Source organism: Pelodiscus sinensis, chromosome 5, assembly GCF_049634645.1.
Source record: "Pelodiscus sinensis isolate JC-2024 chromosome 5, ASM4963464v1, whole genome shotgun sequence".
Lineage (NCBI taxonomy): Eukaryota > Metazoa > Chordata > Testudines > Trionychidae > Pelodiscus > Pelodiscus sinensis.
Genome location: NC_134715.1, coordinates 132,266,406 through 132,284,908, shown reverse-complemented (window position 1 = coordinate 132,284,908; position 18,503 = coordinate 132,266,406). Strand labels below are relative to the sequence as shown.

General features: G+C 52.4%; 1 protein-coding gene across 1 annotated transcript in view; it reads right to left on the bottom strand.

The window, feature by feature from the left end:
• Positions 1-9,062: 9,062 nt before the first annotated feature.
• The window catches only part of CYP26B1 (cytochrome P450 family 26 subfamily B member 1), a 35,105-nt gene continuing 25,664 nt past the window's right edge, over positions 9,063-18,503 (bottom strand). The window contains exons 5-6 of the mRNA XM_075931044.1: positions 15,345-15,626; positions 9,063-13,344 (exon numbers count right to left, since the gene is read on the bottom strand). Of these exons, the coding sequence (XP_075787159.1) occupies positions 12,952-13,344; positions 15,345-15,626 (675 nt within the window). The 3' untranslated portion in view covers positions 9,063-12,951. The remainder of the gene's footprint in view (positions 13,345-15,344; positions 15,627-18,503) is intronic.

Here is an 18,503-nt window from a genome sequence, read left to right as displayed (position 1 = left end):
CATTTCACAAGCAAGGTCTCTCTAGGGGGCCGTGTCCAGAAAATACCCCTTTCTACTTGCACGCACACGCCCCCACCTCTTCAAAAGAAACTTTCCAGGAGTTCAGCGAAAGTTAAAACCAAGCGCGTAACGTGAAACTCCGTCCCGAAGCAGAATGGAAAGTACACGGAGTCGGAATGACCTGCCCTGCCATATGGAACGCCCCGTGAGACCCACCTATAAAGCTCTGTGCTTCTGTTGGAGCAAGGTTAGCCACAGCATCCCTCTCTCGGGTAGTGCGGCTTTTCCATAAAAGTCATAAATAAAAAAATAAATAAAATGAAGAAGGGGGGGGCACGAAATCCCAGGGAGAAAAGACCAACAGGAAATGACTTTTCCCTCTGCCAAAAAGGTGACAGACGGGTATTAGAAATGCATCATATGTTGGAAGAGAAAAAATGCAAGGAGGCGACACGTTGGCCCTTTCAGCTTGGGTAGAGTTTGGAAGTTGGCTCTAACTGGGAGTGAGCAAAAGCCTGGGATGGTTTGGCGACGGACGTAACAGACGCATTGAGTTTGCCCCGGCAGGATGATTCCATAATTGGAGTCCTTTGCTTTGCAAGACAGTGAGAACGCCCAGCCCCAAAAGGAAGGAAATGCAACTTTGGATTATCTGGCTGAACCGAAGGGGCACCGTCTTGGGACGCATGGTCATATTTTCCAGTGAACCAGAAAGGGCTCTCAATTCCTCGGCGCTCTTTCCTTTGAATGAGACTGTGGCAAAGGGTTTGCAGAACAGTTCATTTTCCGGAGTTCTTTACAGGCAGCGGCATGGTCGCAATCCTTTCTGAGGAAGCAAATTACTAAAATAAAACAAAATAAAGTCTCTTTCACAGGTGTTCTCTGTCTCACTTTCTCTCTCAGGGTCCGTCTACACTACAGAGCTTTTTTTTCGGAAAAACGGCCGTTTTTCCGAAAAAACTTCACTTACGTCCACACTGCAGTTGCGTGCTTCCGAAAGAAAATCAAAAGCGCAAACGGGCTTTTCCGACATTGGCACTCCTCATTCTACGCCGAAGAAGCCTTTTTGCGCACGAGCTCTTTCGGAAAAAGGGGTGTGTGGCAGGGAAGAGGGAGTTCTTTCAGAAGAAGAGGAAAGAGGAAAAAGCTCAGGTGCCCTGGTGGCCACCCCGTCCATAGTAATCACAGCTTAATTGTGAGATTAGCGTCCACACTGAATGGACGCTATCTTTCGAAAAAACAGATGGGGTTTTCGATGAGCTTTTGCAGAGTGGACGCTCTCTTTTGGAAGTTTTTTTGGAAGGTCTCTTTCGGAAAAGCTTCTTCCAAAAGCAGCAGTCTAGACATCGTGTGTGTGTGTGTGTGTGCGCGCGTGCGTGTGTGTGAGAGAGAGAGAGAGAGAGAGAGAGAGAGAGAGAGGCTAATAGAGAGACTCTTTCTATTGCATCCAGCACCGTAGTCCCCAGGTAGCAGAAATTCTTATCCGTAGTCATTGCACCATACCACCTTGGCTTCACGACCGCTGACCGGTCCTCCCCAACACTGTGAGGCAGCCGACAAAGGGCATAAGGCTGCCAGCTTTTAAAGTTCGAGTGGGCTTCAAGGCGAGCCATTCAGAAACTGGTCATGCAGATGGCATTTAAGGCTGCGGTGTGTCCCAGGAAGGTTAAATGGTGTTGAATCAACTAATCGACTGGTCAATGGAATTCCCTTATCGATTAGTCGATAAGCGGGGGAAATGGCGGAGCCGCAGCAGGGTTAGCTCCCGGCCCTGAGAAATAACCCCACTGCAGCTCTGCCGTTTAAATGTTTTAAGAGCCAGCAGGCTCTTAATATATTTAAAAGGTGGACGAGAAGCTAGGGGTGGGGACCAGGCGCAAGCAGGGAATCAGCTGCCCCAGCTCACGCCTGGTATTCCCCCCCCCACGCTTTCACTTTATAAATGTGGTAAGAGCCCCCGCTTTGCCTCTACCGCCCCTGCCCCCGGTGGAGACGGTGCTGGGGGGGAACCAACTCTTAAGCCAGATTCCTACTCCCCTCCCCCGCCTTGACTTCTCTGATCAAGTCCCCGTCTGAAGAGCAATGCAGACATCAAATCACCTCAGGTCGGAGAATGTCGTTTCAGGCACAGCAACCACGTAACCCCCAACTGGGATCAGAACCCCAAATAAACCCTTCGGGCAAGCCCCCTCTAGCAATGAAACGAGGACGCACACGCCGATGGCTTCCCCAAGTAACAATTAACTGGGGTTGATAGTAAATAAAAGTGACGCTATTAAGCACAAAGGGTGTGTCTAGACTACATGGTTCTGTCGACAGAGCCATGTAAACTAGCTTACCCGACATAGTCAATGAAGCGGGGATTTAAATAATCCCCACTTCTTTAAAATAAAAATGGCCGCCGCACCGTGCGGACAATCAGCTGATCCGGCACAGTGCAGCAGTCTAGAAGTGGCGCCGTCGGCAAGGGAAGCCTTTGACGACCGATCCTGTAAGCCTCGGTTCACGAGACATAAGGGATCGGTCGACAAAGGCTTTCTTTGTCGACCGATCTGCATCTAGACTCCCGCGCTGTGCGGGATCAGCCAATTGTCGGCACAGCGCGGCGGCCATTTTTATTTTAATGAAGCGGGGATTATTTAAATCCTCGCTTCATTGACCATGTCGGGTAGCTTGTTTACATGGCTCTGTTGACAGAACCATGTAGTCTCTCGACATACCCAAACAGTAGGATATAAGTGGTTGCACGTGAAAAACAGAGCCAAGTAAATTACAAATTTAGCATAAACAGAAAACCCACAGCTTGTTCTAACACGGTAAAGCTCATTGCAAACTTACCCTAAAACTGTTCTTATTTCAGCTAAACCTCCAAGCCAGGGAAGATCTTTTCTCTGAAGGATGCCTGGTTACTTCCTTGGGGCTACACTGGCATGATCTATACTGGCATGATCTACACGTCTACACTGGCATGATCTTGTGCAAAAACTCTTCCAGAAGAGAGTGTCTACACTGGCATGTGCGTTTGCACAAGAGATGTGCTTTTGCACAAGAGCATCCGTGCCAGTGTAGACGCTCTCTTGCCAAGAAAGCTCTGATGGCCATTTTAACCATCGGGCTTTCTTGCGCAAGAAATTCATGTTGCCGGTCTACACTGGCCTCTTGCGCAAGAACAGTTGCGCAAGAGGGCTTATTCCTGAGCGGGAGCATCATAGTTCTCACGCAAGAAGCACTGATTTCATACATTAGAACGTAAGCATTCTTGCGCAAGAACTCGCGGCCAGTGTAGACAGGCAGCAAGTATTTGCACAAAAGCAGTCGCTTTTGTGCCAGATCGCGTCAATGTAGACACAGCCTGGGTGTCTCACGCCAGCCAAAGAGCCTGAAAACTTTGCATCGTAAATACACTTCCTTTTGGGCAGGAATTCTTTGTTTCTATATTCCCCCTTCTATGGAAAATTACCCAACCAGTTGGGGGGGGTCACATGCCTTCCTAAGACCAACCACTGTTTAGTCTTAAAGGACAAAGGAAGGTGATCAGTCAGACACTGAGGTGTTCGAGTGTTGGAAAACCCTTCATGGCTTTCATTGGCACATTTAACACGATAAACCGTTCCCATGTCTCTAACGTTACACGCAAGAGTGATACGCACACCAAACTAAGGGTGTGTCTAGACTACATGCCTCCGTCGACGGAGGCACGTAGATTAGCCAGATCGGCAGAGGGAAATGAAGCCGCGATTAAAATAATCGCGGCTTCATTTAAATTTAAATGGCTGCCCTGCTCTGCCGATCAGCTGTTTGTCGGCAGATCGGGGCAGTCTGGACGCGCCGCGCCGACAAAGAAGCCTTTCTTGATTGGCACAGGTATGCCTCGTGAAACCAGGTTTACCTGTGCCGATCAAGAAAGGCTTCTTTGTCGGCGCGGCGCGTCCAGACTGCCCCGATCTGCCGACAAACAGCTGATCGGCAGAGCGGGGCAGCCATTTAAATTTAAATGAAGCCGCGATTATTTTAATCGCGGCTTCATTTCCCTCGGCCGATCTGGCTAATCTACATGCCTCCGTCGACGGAGGCATGTAGTCTAGACACACCCTAAGAGCCACAGATCCAGCAGAGCATAGAGTTCCAATGGATGGGTAACAAGGGATTTTGTCCAAAGTACAGGCAGTCCCCGGGTTACATGGATCCGACTTACATCGGAGCCCTACTTACAAACGGGGTGAGGCAACCCCGCACTAGCTGCTTCCCCCCAATAGACCAGGGAGACGCGAAGCTAGGGTCCCCTCGCCCCCAAGCAGACCAGGGAGACGCGGAGCGGCTTTTCTCAGCAGACACCTCAGCTTGAGAATAAAGGACTGAGGGAAGTGAGGTGTGGGACAATAAAACTGAGCTCTGGAGAAATGTTTGGCTAGAGTTTCCCCTACAATATGTACCAGATCCGACTTACATACAAATTCAACTTAAGAACAAACCTACAGTCCCGATCTTGTACGTAACCCGGGGACTGCCTGTACCTTTGACTAATGACACTGGCTCATACATACATCTATATTCACAAGACAATTTCATAAAGCAATGGGGGGGGGTCTGCCACAGCGGGAGGGGGCACCCACATGGAATTTTCAGGGTGCTCAACGCCTGACTCTCGGCCTGCCCAGGCTCGTGGTGGCAGAGATGTGAGTTTGCAAGGCCTGGCAGAAGCCTGCTAGCCGGGCCGCCTTGGTGCCGACGGGAGGCAGCGCCCCACCCCCGGGCCCCAGAGAGGGAAGCTAGCGCAGAGGAGGCGCAGGAGCACTGGGCCAAGGGTGCGGACGCGAGAGGTGGAGCTGGGCGGACGGGCGCACCCCCCATGCTGCAGTTTCACGTGGTGGAGGCCCAGGAGGCTGGAAGATGCAGGGGGCAGGGGTAAAGGTAACAGGGAGTGGGGGGGGGGGCGCTAAAAGCAGAGGAACAGGGCACCAGATCACCCTGACGTGGGAAACTAGCACCCCCTCCCATAGCCTTGGTTGGGGCAGCAGCACCCCACCCCCCCACGGCTTCACCCTCTGACACGTGGCTGAGGCAGCAGCGCCCCCTCCCCACCCACCTGCTTGGGGGCGCTTGCAGCAGCATCACCCCTTCCCCCAACCTTCCCCTTTTAGTCCCCGACTGGGGCTGTATCACCCCTCCCCCCACACCTGACTGGCTGTGGCAGGGGGGCAGCAGCACCCCTTCCCCCACGGCATCCCCCTCCCGCCCAAGCGCCAGGGACCTCAGCCTCCGGCCCTCGCCCAGCATCTCCCGCCTGCACACGGGGCGGGGCTCGGGGGGCTGCCAGCTGCTCGGCTTGCACTTAGGGGCGCGCTAGGCCGCAGCTCTGGGGCCCCGAAGCGCGGAGCCCCAATCCTAGCACCTCCACTTGCGGCCATAGAGACGCGGCGCTCTGGATGGCAAGAGCCTGGGGGCAGCCTGGCCGCGTCTCTATGGCCGGGGACAGGGGGCAGCTGGGGAGGCCAGGGGCTGAGGGAAAGCCAGCTGGGGGAGGAGGGCAGGAAGAGGGGGCAGGGCAGGGGCAGACAGCGGGGGAAGGGGGCAGGAAGAGGGGGCAGGGAAGGGGCAGACAGCGGGGGGAGGGGGCAGAAAGAGGGGGCAGGGCTGGGGCAGACAGCAGGGGGAGGGGACAGGAAGAGAGGGCAGGGCAGGGGCAGACAGCGGGGGAAGGGGGCAGGAAGAGGGGGCAGGGAAGGGGCAGACAGCGGGGGGACGGGGCAGGAAGAGGGGGCAGGGCTGGGGCAGACAGCAGGGGGAGGGGACAGGAAGAGGGGGCAGGGCAGGGGCAGACAGCGGGGGGAGGGGGCAGGAAGAGAGGGCAGGGCAGGGTCAGACAGCGGGGGAAGGGGGCAGGAAGAGGGGGCAGGGAAGGGGCAGACAGCAGGGGGAGGGGACAGGAAGAGGGGGCAGGGCAGGGGCAGACAGCGGGGGGAGGGGGCAGGAAGAGGGGGCAGGGAAGGGGCAGACAGCAGGGGGAGGGGACAGGAAGAGGGGGCAGGGCAGGGGCAAACAGCTGGGGGAAGGGGCAGGAAGAGGGGGAAGGGAAGGGGCAGACAGCGGGGGGACGGGGCAGGAAGAGGGGGCAGGGAAGGGGCAGACAGCGGGGGACGGGCCAGGAAGAGGGGGCAGGGCAGGGGCAGACAGCAGGGGGAGGGGACAGGAAGAGGGGGCAGGGCAGGGGCAGACAGCGGAGGGACGGGGCAGGAAGAGGGGGCAGGGAAGGGGCAGACAGCGGGGGGACGGGGCAGGAAGAGGGGGCAGGGAAGGGGCAGACAGCGGGGGGACGGGGCAGGAAGAGGGGGCAGGGAAGGGGCAGACAGCGGGGGACGGGCCAGGAAGAGGGGGCAGGGCAGGGGCAGACAGCAGGGGGAGGGGACAGGAAGAGGGGGCAGGGCAGGGGCAGACAGCGGAGGGTAGGGGCAGGAAGAGGGAGCAGGGCAGGGGCAGACAGCGGGAGGATGGGGCAGGAAGAGGGGGCAGGGAAGGGGCAGACAGCGGGAGGAGGGGGCAGGAAGAGGGAGCAGGGCAGGGGCAGACAGCGGGGGGACGGGGCAGGAAGAGGGAGCAGGGCAGGGGCAGACAGCAGAGGGTAGGGGCAGGAAGAGGGAGCAGGGCAGGGGCAGACAGCGGGGGGACGGGGCAGGAAGAGGGGGCAGGGAAGGGGCAGACAGCGGGGGGAGGGGGCAGGAAGAGGGAGCAGGGCAGGGGCAGACAGCGGGGGGAGGGGGCAGGAAGAGAGGGCAGGGCTGAGGCAGGCAGCGGGGGGAGGGGGCAGGAAGAGGGAGCAGGGCAGGGGCAGACAGCAGGGGGAGGGGGCAGGAAGAGAGGGCAGGGCTGAGGCAGGCAGCGGGGGGACGGGGCAGGAAGAGGGGGCGGGGCAGACAGCCTAGTGGGGGAGAGTCTGTCACTTGCAGGAGGTGGAAGAGTCAAGTGCCAGGACAAGTTCTAAAATTTCTGGCCATTATGAAAGACGTTGAAGTCACTTCAGCGGGCAAGGGAGCCTGCCTGTCGAAAGCAAGTCGACTGTATTTCATTATTTAGAACGTAAGGTAGTAAATGCAGGACCAAAGGCAGTCGTCCATGCTTAGGGTGGCGTATTCTAGCCGGAGAAATAGTGGCAGAAAAAGCCCTTGGGGATCACGGTGGGAAAGCAAGTGTAGAGCCCTGCGGGGATCCAAACGGTATCTGCACCTCTAGCTGCGTAAAGGAGCCGTGGATATCGGCATTGACACCTGCGGACGCAGAGACCTGCAGATATAAAGCAGATATCTGCAGATTTGCAGGGCTCTGATCGTGTGACTCTGAGTTCCGGCTAGGCCAGCGTGCTAACAGGGCAAAGGCAACCCTTGGGAGTCTCAATGGGATTCGTGAGTAGTAATAGGGAGGGTTAACCATCGGAAGGATTTATAAAAGGTCGTGGAGGATCCCCAGCACTGGCAATTTTTAAAATCAAGATCGGATGTATTTCTAGAAACTCTGCTCCAGTTCAATCAGGAATTCGTGCAGGGAAATTGCATGCCCTGTGTTATGCAGGTCAGATTAGGTGATCAAGTAGCCATTTCCGGCTTTATAAGCTATGAAAATGCAGCAGAGATGTCAAAGGTGGGGCCGGTGGAGACTGAATTGGCTTTTCCTCTCTAGCAGCAGTCCCTCTGGGTAACCGACTGAAACTTAGCCTATATTTACGCGTACAACTCTCCTGCAGCTGTACCGCTGTCGCGCTTTAGCATACACTCTTCCTGCAGTGACAGGAGAATCATAGTAAATCCAGTTCCCCAAGAAGCAATGGCTAGATCGAGAAAATAATTCCTCTATCAACCTCGAGCTGTCTAGATGGGCATTTAGATCAGTTTAGCCATGTTGCTCCATGCGGATTTTTCACAGCCCTGGATGGCAGATGGGTCGACCACATGGATCTCTTAGCGTATGTCTCCACTACACGGCTACGTCTACACTGGCATGATTTTCCGAAAATGCTTTTAACGGAAAAGTTTTCCGTTAAAAGCATTTTCGGAAAAGCACGTCTAGATTGGCAGGATGCTTTTCCGCAAAAGCACTTTTTGCGGAAAAGCGTCCGTGGCCAAACTAGACGTGGTTTTCCGCAAAAAAGCCCCGATCGCCATTTTCGCCATCGGGGCTTTTTTGCGGAAAACAAATCTGAGCTGTCTACACTGGCCCTTTTGCGCAAAAGTCTTTTGGAAAAAGACTTTTGCCCGAATGAGAGCAGCATAGTATTTCTGCAAAAGCACTGATGATTTTACATGAGATCGTCAGTGCTTTTCTGGAAATTCAAGCGGCCAGTGTAGACAGCTGGCAAGTTTTTCCACAAAATCACATGATTTTGCGGAAAAACTTGCCAGTCTAGACACAGCCCATGAGTATTTCAAAATAAGTTATTTCAGAATAATAACTCCCGAAATAACGATTTCGAAGTAGCACGTCCACACTACAGGGAAGCTTCGAAATTAGTCCGAGCAGGCTCCCCAAATGTGGATATGCTACCTCGATTTAGAGCCCCAGGAAACACTAGGGAGTAATTACTTTGAATGGTCCGGGGGAAGGAACTAGTTCGAAACAGCAGTGTCCGCCCTACAGCTACTTCGAAATAGCAATTTCAAAATAGGCATTATTCCTCGTGAAAAGAGAGTGCATCATTCCAGAATAAGAAGCCTGTTACTTCAAAATAATTTTGAAATAGCGGGCTTGCTGCGCAGACGCTCGCCTTGCTATTTGGAACTCACGTGAGTTATTTCAAAATAACACTGCCCTTGGTACCAGAAAATGCTTCACTGGGCAGTAACGTGTGACTTGAACTGACAGACTAGATTGGACTCATAAGCATCTAGTTTGATATCCAACAGCAGTCAGTTCCAGATGTATCACAGATGTTTAAAAAAAAAACCTAGTATGCAGTTTTGGGACAATGAAAATCCTAAATTTTGGGAGCAGGGTTAAGTCCCAGAATGACTATCAGTCATTTTAATAACTTCCTAAAGAGGGGTCTAGCAGTCCTGCAATAAGCAGAGAATGTCTGGAGATTCAACTCTTTTATTATGGAAGTCTATAAAATATCCACATCGATTATTTTTTTAAGATCACAAAATACACAACATCCATTTTAATATGTGACACATAATATTATATACACATTAAAAAACCACATGACTGAAACACATGTTCACACGGCACCAATTTCATAACCAAAAATACCCCCCAAGTGCTTTTTTTAAAGATTAAAAACAACTGCGATAAAACATATTAATATTTTTTCCAGACAAAGTTTACAATAAAGAGAAAAAAATTCATATTTTACTAAATAACAAATATTTAACAGCAAAACTTTTATACTAAATATCTATTTTGAATTATAACAAAAATAGTACTTATAATAGTTTATAAAGACAGACCAAAAAAATTTGTGTATAAAATAATAATATAGCGAATTGGACTGTGCTAGGAAAAAAAAATTCTGAGATTCAAAGTGCTTTATTCTGCAAATCCACTGCAGCAACTTTTTTTAGTCAAGTTATATTAGTTAGGAATGGTAAATCAAAAGCATGATCTATTTATGTTTAGATAAGAAACACATACACACACACAAATATATATATATATAGATATATATATATAAAATAGATAGATGTATGCATCTTACATTTATCTCTCTCCGGTCATTTAGTCATTCAAAAGCATGTTTGGTTTTTATTTTGTAATGAATTTTTTTTAATGAATCCCTTTACTGATCTTCTGTGAGTACAATGCCCTTCTAAACATATCTCAGAAAACATTTTGCTAATGGTTATTTGATGGGATTTGATCTGAAGTCAGTTGAAGTCAATGGAAAAACTCCCCCTGCCCCCCAACACACACTACTTTTTTCAGTTGTCCTCTTCGTCCCCACCAACTCATGTTTTCAGAATGATTGTGGGGTTGTAAGTGGCTTTTACAGACAGCTTGAAAACAGAATTTATCAAAGCCTGAAAACTGGGTATGACATACAAAGACAGTGGTTCTCGAGCTAATTTTTATCCTATGGACCACCTCCATTCCCCATGCTCTCTTCTCCACGATTCTCAAAATGTTTAATTCTGTGGATCACCACGAAATCATCAATTAGGGCTGATCCAGAGGTCCCCTAGTCCAATCTCCCGCTCAAAGCAGACCCAGGCCTAAAAAACCACCAGGACTGGAGATTCCACCCTCCCCCTAGGCAACGCATCCCAGTGCTTTCCGCCTCGGAAAATCGTTTTTCCTAATATCCAACCTAGACCTCCCCCACTGCAACTTGAGCCCATTGAGAAATATGTGGAGATCCATTGATAGATACCTTTCTACCTGGGACAGGGAACGCCAGCCATTTCACAAGAAAGCCTGAGCTTGTGAAGTTTCCATGGAAAGAGAGACCCGAGGAGGGTGAAGACCCACATTTGGATCACAACCTTTCTGAGTGTGGGGTGCGGGCCTGATTCACCCTTCGCTAGGGAGGATTTCGATCTGCGTTATGGTTCCGACAACCGTAGAGATTACAGGCCAGCTGCCACATCCCAACCTGGATCTGAACTTCGGTGTTCAGAAGATACAGAGTCTCAGTTCAGACCAATCCCTGTTAAAATCAAAACCTTCTGTGACATAGCCACAGAGAGATTATAGAGCAGCAAGCCTCAGAAACAACCACGTTAACCCCCATCACACACACTCCCAGAAGCTTACGTGCATACGTTTTTCCGTCCATGAACTTCTAACAGGATTTCTGGCAGCACGGTTAAAGGGATAATTACATCTTTAGTGCCTCCCCTTCTAAGCAACCGCCAAAGTCTATTGATCCTGGACGGGTGAATGACTAGCTAAAACCTTCAGCATCTTTCAGCTCAGCACTGCCTCGGAGCCTTCCACCGATTCATCCCTGTTTCAAAAGCTACGCCTGCCAACCATCAGATTTCAGCTCCTCAGTTTTATCCTGACAAAGACAGGCAGAAACAAGCGGTCCACCCACAACCGTCTCATTGCCACTCAAGTCGAGTGGGTAGTTCTGTCTGGCGCTTGTGTCTCTCCTTTTCTGCCTGACGCACGGTTTGAGATGCCCCTGTTACAGCAAATCTACCCGAGACTAGGGTGAGTGTACTGCCAGGTCTGTAAGAAGTCAGTGCTTGCAGCTCAGATGGACAGCGTGCCTGACTTGGACAATTGTGAGAGATTTCTCTTCCCTGAGACTGCCAGTCATTGACCATGGCTGCTGCAAAGCAGCTGCGGTAAATGTAGTTTGCCAGCTGCCAAACACACGCCCCGCCACTAGGCACGCAGGAGAGGCTGCTGATGACTGAGGGCAGAAGCTGAAGCAGGAACAGGGTGTGCTCAGCATCTCTGGAAACTAAACATTCAGACCAGGAGCTTTTTTAAATTCAAGATGGACCTGCACCAAAACGCTAGATCCAGACATGCCTGAATGCTGAGGATCCAAACACTTCTCTACAGGCCTCGCTTGATTTCAGAGTAGTTGCCAGGCAACTACTCTGGCAACCCCATTTCGGAGGAACACTCCTGCTTCAAGTTCGGGCGGCATGCACGGATCCTGGCGACTGTCATAAGGGGTTGCATCCCTGACAGGTCACGTGCCGTGACAAACACTCCCAGAAGAGCTTCTTATGGCAGGGGGAAAGGTTAGCTCAGAAGAAGCCTTCTTCTCACCACCAACTCTTTAATGGTCCCTCGGGGGACAGGGGACCGTGGCAGCTGTGGGTGTGGCTGGCCACGAGTTCCGCAGCTGTGGCGTGAAAAGATCTGCCTGACCAGAACCACGTTCCTTAGCAGCACCCCAGGACAGTTTATGAAATCCATGTGGTTCAGAGTTCAGTGCACACACCGAGGGATCCGGAGAGAAGGCAAAAATAACACAGCTCACTGCGAAACTCTGGGATTAGGAGGGACCAGACGGGGTGAGGGAAAGAACAGTTAAGCACATGCCATGTAGCAGCAGCAGGCAATTTCAAAAATGTCCGCGTCAGAGACTCCAGTCCTGCCCTCTGAAGTGAGATCAGCCCGCACTGGAGCGCAGGAGAAACTCCCATCAGAGGGCAGAACGTGACCATTCCTTGTCCCCCGGTACAGATCGAATGGCTTTGTTAAGCACAGGCAGAACAGAACGCCACATCCGGCCGGCCTCGCCGCCGTTAGCAGCCCAGTGGTCCTTGCAGCGGCCCCAGCGGTCGCGCCGGAAGCCAAACTGGTGCCAGGTTTCGCGTGCGTGCGGTTCCCCAGAATGCACGTCCCAGCATTGACAGGCAGGGGCCGCGGTCACCGGAACATGGCGTTCTCTTCCCCAGATGCTGTCGAGAGACGCCTCAGAATTGCAAAGCGCTTAGAAGGGTTTAGGGATCGCGAGGGGGAGGGAGGGGAAAAACCGGTTCATCGTTCTCTCCAAAGAAAGCAAACAACCCCAAACACTTATCACCAACTAACGTAACACTGTTCCAAAAGAGCAAAGGCCACCAGAGGTAGCTGCCTGCCGTCAGATCTTGCTATCCCCTCCTGGCCGGGTTCCGCGGAGGTGCATGGGGCAGCGAGACCTCTGATGGCGAGCGAATTTCAAATGCTTTTCCTAGAACAAGCATCCTCTGCCACCTTTCCTGCAGCAGAACGCTTTACCTAGATACAGAATATTTATATACTGTGTATGGTCAAGCCGTCCCAGCTCTCCTAGTGTTTGAAATTCCTCCTTTTGAAGACAAAACCAAACCTGCGAATCCCCTGGTACTTTCCCCACAGGAATAACAATGGTTTTGGCAGCTTGGCTGTGGGAGAAAGTCTCGAACGGGAGGTTCTGCGAGGTTACTGTGGTGGAGACACCTCTTCTCCTGTTTCCTCCTGTCATTCTGCCCCTTTTCCCACCCCCATTGGCCCTCCCCCGGCGAAGGAAAAGTCAGCTTACACCGTCGCCCCCAGCATGGTTTCTGTCTCTGTCAGGATCTCGTTCTGGTTGGAATCCAGTCCAAAGAATTTGACCTTGAGTCCATCGACGGGGTGGACCACCGGGACCAGCGTGATTCTCGGGAAAGTCCTGGTGGCTAGCTCGAACCGGCTCGTGCTGGCCAGCTCGATGGCGAGCGCCTTCAGGAAAAGCTTGGCCAGGTGTTTGCCGAGACAGGTCCGTACACCCCCGCCAAAGGGGAGGTAGTGGAACCTGCCGTCTTTGTCTTCGGTGCGGTCTTGCCCAAAGCGATCGGGGTCAAAGACGTCCACGTCCTTGAACACGGGCGCGGTGTCGTGCGTGTCCCGGATGCTGTACATGACGCTCCAGCCTTTGGGAATTTGAAAGCCCTAGAGAGGAGGCAAGGGGAGAGAGAAACAAAAAGGTGTCAACGGGAACATGGCCATACACCAAATGAGACCACGTGAGCTGAGTGAAGCCGCTGCGTTGGAAGGGGACGTGGGGACGTAGTGAGGGCCCCCAATCATTAACAGAACATGGTTCTGGGAGGCATGAACAGGAGTGTTGTGCGCAAGCCACGAGAAGTCATTCTTCCGCTCTACTCTGCGCTGATTAGGCCTCAGTTGGAGTATTGTGTCCAGTTCTGGGCACCACATTTCAGGGAAGATGTGGAGAAATTGGAGAGGGTCCAGAGAAGAGCAACAAGAATGATGAAAGGTCTAGAGAACATGAGCGATGAGGGAAGGCTAAAGGAATTGGGTTTGTTTAGTTTAGAAAAGAGAAGACAGAGAGACATGATGGTGGTTTTCAAACACAAATGCCCTGCGTAGGATGGGCAAGATGGGAGCCAGAGCCGTCACTGGAGAAGACACCTCTGAAGGGGAAAAGCCAAAGGGATGCAAGCCATTAGCAAAGGTGAGTCAGCAGAAAGTGACCCTCAATAACAAGAATTTCCACTGTAACAGGTTCATCCGTTGGAAATGACAGACGAGGAGAAAGACCAGGGTGTATTCATCGACTGCAAGACAACTAGGAACCGCCCGTGTGGTGCAGCTGTAAACAAAACCCCAGCCACCAAATGTGAGCCTAGGATGTATCCAACCAGGTATTTAAGCTGCCACACAAGGCCCTGATAAAACACCAACGAAAATATGATGGACGAGTCTGGCCACCCATCTTCAAGAAAGAAGCATTTGAACTGGAACAGGTGCAGGGACGGACGATCGGGGGAAAGAGGAGGAAACAATCAGAGCTGGGCTTATTCAGCCTAGAAAAACGAAGGCCAGGAGGGGGCTCTGATAGCTCGAAGGACGTCGGCAGGGTAAGCACCAGGGAGAGCGAGGAGCGATTTCAAATAAAGCACAAGGGGGCCACAAGAGCAACTGAGCATCGACCAGCCAGGAATAAACTGAGGCTGGGAATGTAATGGTGGTTTCTAACCACCAGAGGAGATTGGTCCAGTACGGCCTCACCAGAAGGGCGGGGGGATGGACTGAACTGGTTTTATGATGGCGCTGGCAAAGCGTAGGATCAGGATGGTAAGACTGGTGACCTGCGGCAGCAGGGACTGGACTCTGATAATCATAGAATCATAAAATACTAGGACTGGAAGGGACCTCGAGAGGTCATCGAGTCCAGTCCCCTGCCCTCATGGCAGGACCAAATACTGTCTAGACCATCCCTGATAGACATTTATCTAACCTGCTCTTCAATATCTCCACAGATGGGGATTCCACAACCTCCCTGGGCAATTTATTCCAGGGTTTAACCACTCTGACAGGGAAGATTTTCCTAACGTCCAACCTAAACCTCCCTTGCTGCAGTTTAAGCCCATTGCTTCTTGTCCTATCCTCAGAGGCCAAGATGAAAATTTTTTCTCCCTCCTCCTTAAGACACCCTTTTAGATACTTGAAAACGACTATCATGTCCCCCCTCAATCTTCTCTTTTCTAAACTAAACAAACCCAATTCTTTCAGCCTTCCTTCATAGCTCCTGTTCTCTAGACCTTTCATCATTCTTGTTGCTCTTCTCTGGACTCTCTCCAATTTCTCCACATCTTTCCTGAAATGCGGTGCCCAGAACTGGACACAACACTCCAACTGAGGCCTAACCAGCGCAGAGGAGAGCGGAAGAATGACTTCTCGTGTCTTGCTCACAACACATCCCAGAGGTCTCCTACAGTCTGAGTCAGTACCCAGCCAGTGGCCTGTCCTACCCTTGTGTCCCATTGGCCTGCCTGATGATAAGCTGCCAGCGTCCACCCCAGTGGTGGCTCTGTTCCAGCAGGCGAGGCAGAGACCCCGCCGGGCGTCCCTACAAAGCACCCGCCACCCCTATCGGGGGAGAAGGCGCAAGGGAAACGCCAGCGCCCCCGGGCCGTCGCACTCACGTCCAGCTCGAAGGTCTGCAGCACCGTCCGGTACCCGCCGGAGATGGGGGTGAAGAGCCGGAGCACTTCCTTGATCACGCAGTCCAGGTAGTGGAGGCTGCCGATGGTGTCCAGCCGGAGGGAACCTTCACAGAGGCAGCCGTTGTGCAAGATTCCTTGGCTGCGGAGCTCTTCCCGGAGCTTCTCCAGCACACCGGGATGCTTCAGCAGCTGCATGACCAGAGAGGTGCTGGCACTGGCCGTGGTCGCGTAGGCTGCAAAGATCAGCTCCAAGGTGCCATCCTGGAGGCCAAAAAAAGGAACCCGGGGTTATAGCCGAGGAGGCTTACAACCACGCAGCTGCCTTCGGACAGGGGCACAGACTAGAACGGGGTCGTGCCCGGCCGGCCGCCAGCAGAAGCTCAACTCTGGCACTAGGTCCCGGCTGGAAGCAGCTTTGTTTCGCCACAGCCTGGTCCCCGAAAGACATTTTATTCCCAAGGCCCAGTGTGGCCCCAAGCTCTCCTCAGGGCTGCCGGGCGGTAGGGCTGCGGCACGTCACCCCATGAGAGTGCAGGAAGGGGCGCTGAGCAGAACTGCAGGGAATTGGCAGCACCGAGGCAGAAGTGGCTAGAAGAAAACCCCGCAATACTTAACGGCTGTGTCTAGACTGGCAAGTTTTTCCGCAAAATCAAATGATTTTGCAGAAAAACTTGCCAGCTGTCTACACTGGCCGCTTGAATTTCCGGAAAAGCACTGACGATCTCCTGTAAAATCATCAGTGCTTTTCCGGAAATATTATGCTGCTCCCGTTCGGGCAAAAGTCTTTTTCCAAAAGACTTCTGCGCAAAAGGGCCAGTGTAGACAGCTCAGATTTGTTTTCGCAAAAAAGCCCCGATGGCGAAAATGGCGATCGGGGCTTTTTTGCACAAAAGCGCGTCTAGATTGGCCACAGATGCTTTTCCACAAAAAGTGCTTTTGCGGAAAAGCATCCTGCCAATCTAGACGCGATTTTTCCGAAAATGCTTTTAACGGAAAACTTTTCTGTTAAAAGCATTTCCGGAAAATCATGCCAGTGTAGACGTAGCCAACGTGTACATTGGAAAAGGTTCCGAAAAGGGCAACAAAAATGAGGAGGGGGCTGGAACGGCTGCCGTAGGAAGAGGGAGTAAAAAGACTGGGACTTTTCAGGTTAGAAAAGGGGGGATAGGAGAGAGGTCTATAAAATCATGAGTGGTGTGGAAAAAGTGAATAAGGAAAACGTATTGACATGTTCCCACAATATAAGAACTAGGGGGTCCCCCAAATGAAATGCTTAGGCAGCGGGTTTAAAACAAATCAAAAGGAGTTTTTCTTCACTCAGTGCACAGTCAACCTGTGGAACTCCTCGCCAGAGGATGTGGTGAAGATTAGAACTTTAACAGGGTTCCAAAAAGAGCTAGATGGATTCATGGAGGTTATGTCCATCGATAGCTATTAGCCAGGATGTGCAGGAATGGTGCCCTAGCCTCTGTTTGTCTGGAGGTGGGTGACAGGGGAGGGATCACGTGAGGATTGTCTGTTGTGTCCTCTCCCTCTGGGGCATCTGGTATTGGCCCCTGTGGGCAGACAGGCAGCCTCTTCCCACAGCCAGGGGGGCTTCCTTTGGCACTTAGCAGCCTGCGAACCCCCCCTTATCTGCCTACCTAAGGAACAAGCAACATCCCCTGGCACATCCCACACACGCACACAGGCTACGTCTACACTACGCGTTTTCGCGGCAGAAAATATGCAAACGAGGACCTCATTAGCATACGTCGTGATCTCATCTGCATATTTTCTGCCGATCCGTGTTTGCGCTTGGGCTTTTAGCGCAAAAACGAGCGGTGTGGACGTTTCCTTTTTGCACAAAAACCCTTTTTCCCGCAAGATCGGTAGGCCTCCTTTCTGGGGGCATAAGGATCCTGCGGGAAAAGGGGGTTTTGCGCAAAAAGAAAACATCCACAGTGCTCGTTTTTGCACAAAAACCCCCTAGCGCAAACACGGATCGGCAGAAAATATGCAAATGGGATCGTGGCTTATGCTAATGAGTTCCTCATTAGCATATTTTCTGCCGCAAAAACTCATAGTGTAGACGTAGCCACACAACAGTGCCTGACGCTGGTTTCCTCAACCCGAGGGTCAGCGCTTTGGCTTCCCTGGAGCAATTCCGGCTTTACACCCAACTAAATTGCTTCTGATCTGCACAACCACACTCCCTACCCAGACAGGGGGCTGGTGGCTTGGAAGCTCTCCTGCCCAGCACTGTGTCTGGGGTGCTCTTTCCTCCCCCGCCCCCAGGTTTAGCATGCCCCCCAGGAAAAGGGCAGACTTCACTCCAAAGGGAGCAGCTGAGGCCTTGCACGGCCAGAAAGTTCCCCGGTCAAACGGCTAACGTGGCATGGGCAGCAGAAAGGACTCCCCAAGAGTCCCCAGGGGATTTTCTTTCCTCCTCTCCACATGTTCCTCCCCCCTCTCCCCGGCAATTTGTGGCTACTCGCCGGTTTGGAGCCAACGTTCAATCCAACAGAAATAAACAGCCAAGCTGAAGGGCGTCCGTGGGGTTGCCAACAGCCTACAAGAAGCCGATGGCCGAGCTTACAGCCCGTGGGCAGTCAGGAACGAAGCGCAGGGTGAGGCTAGTAGTCGAAACACAGGTGTGGGCACCAATAAAGCCTTAGTCCCTGGGTCAGACACAGACTCGCGACCCCCTCCGTGCCTCAGTTTCCCTTCCTGCACAATGGCGGAACAGAACCCCGACCAACGTCCCAACAGCTTTGGGAGGACTAGTCATGCTCATTCAATGCGTGAAAACCAAGGGCGCTGCTTTGTAATACTACTGCTCCCCAGAAATGCCCTTCCCCAAAGCCAGGGAAGGGGGGCCCAAAAAACGTGGCTCTTGGGGGAAAGTCTGGTCTGCTGGCACTGGGTTTGATCCACGCAGAGGCCACGAGAGGGCTGAGCTACTGCTGGTATGTGGCTTTGCCAATAAGGCCCGGGGCTTCCCTTCACTGCCCTGCCGACGCCCCTCCGGCCCGCCCTGCCGACACCCTTCTGTTAATCCAGCCTCTACCCAGCCCTGCCACTGTGTTTCGCTCTGTGCCCGCCTGCTCCGGCTGGTCCCAGCTAGTGCTGGCCGTGAGAAGTTGCCCGCCGATCTCC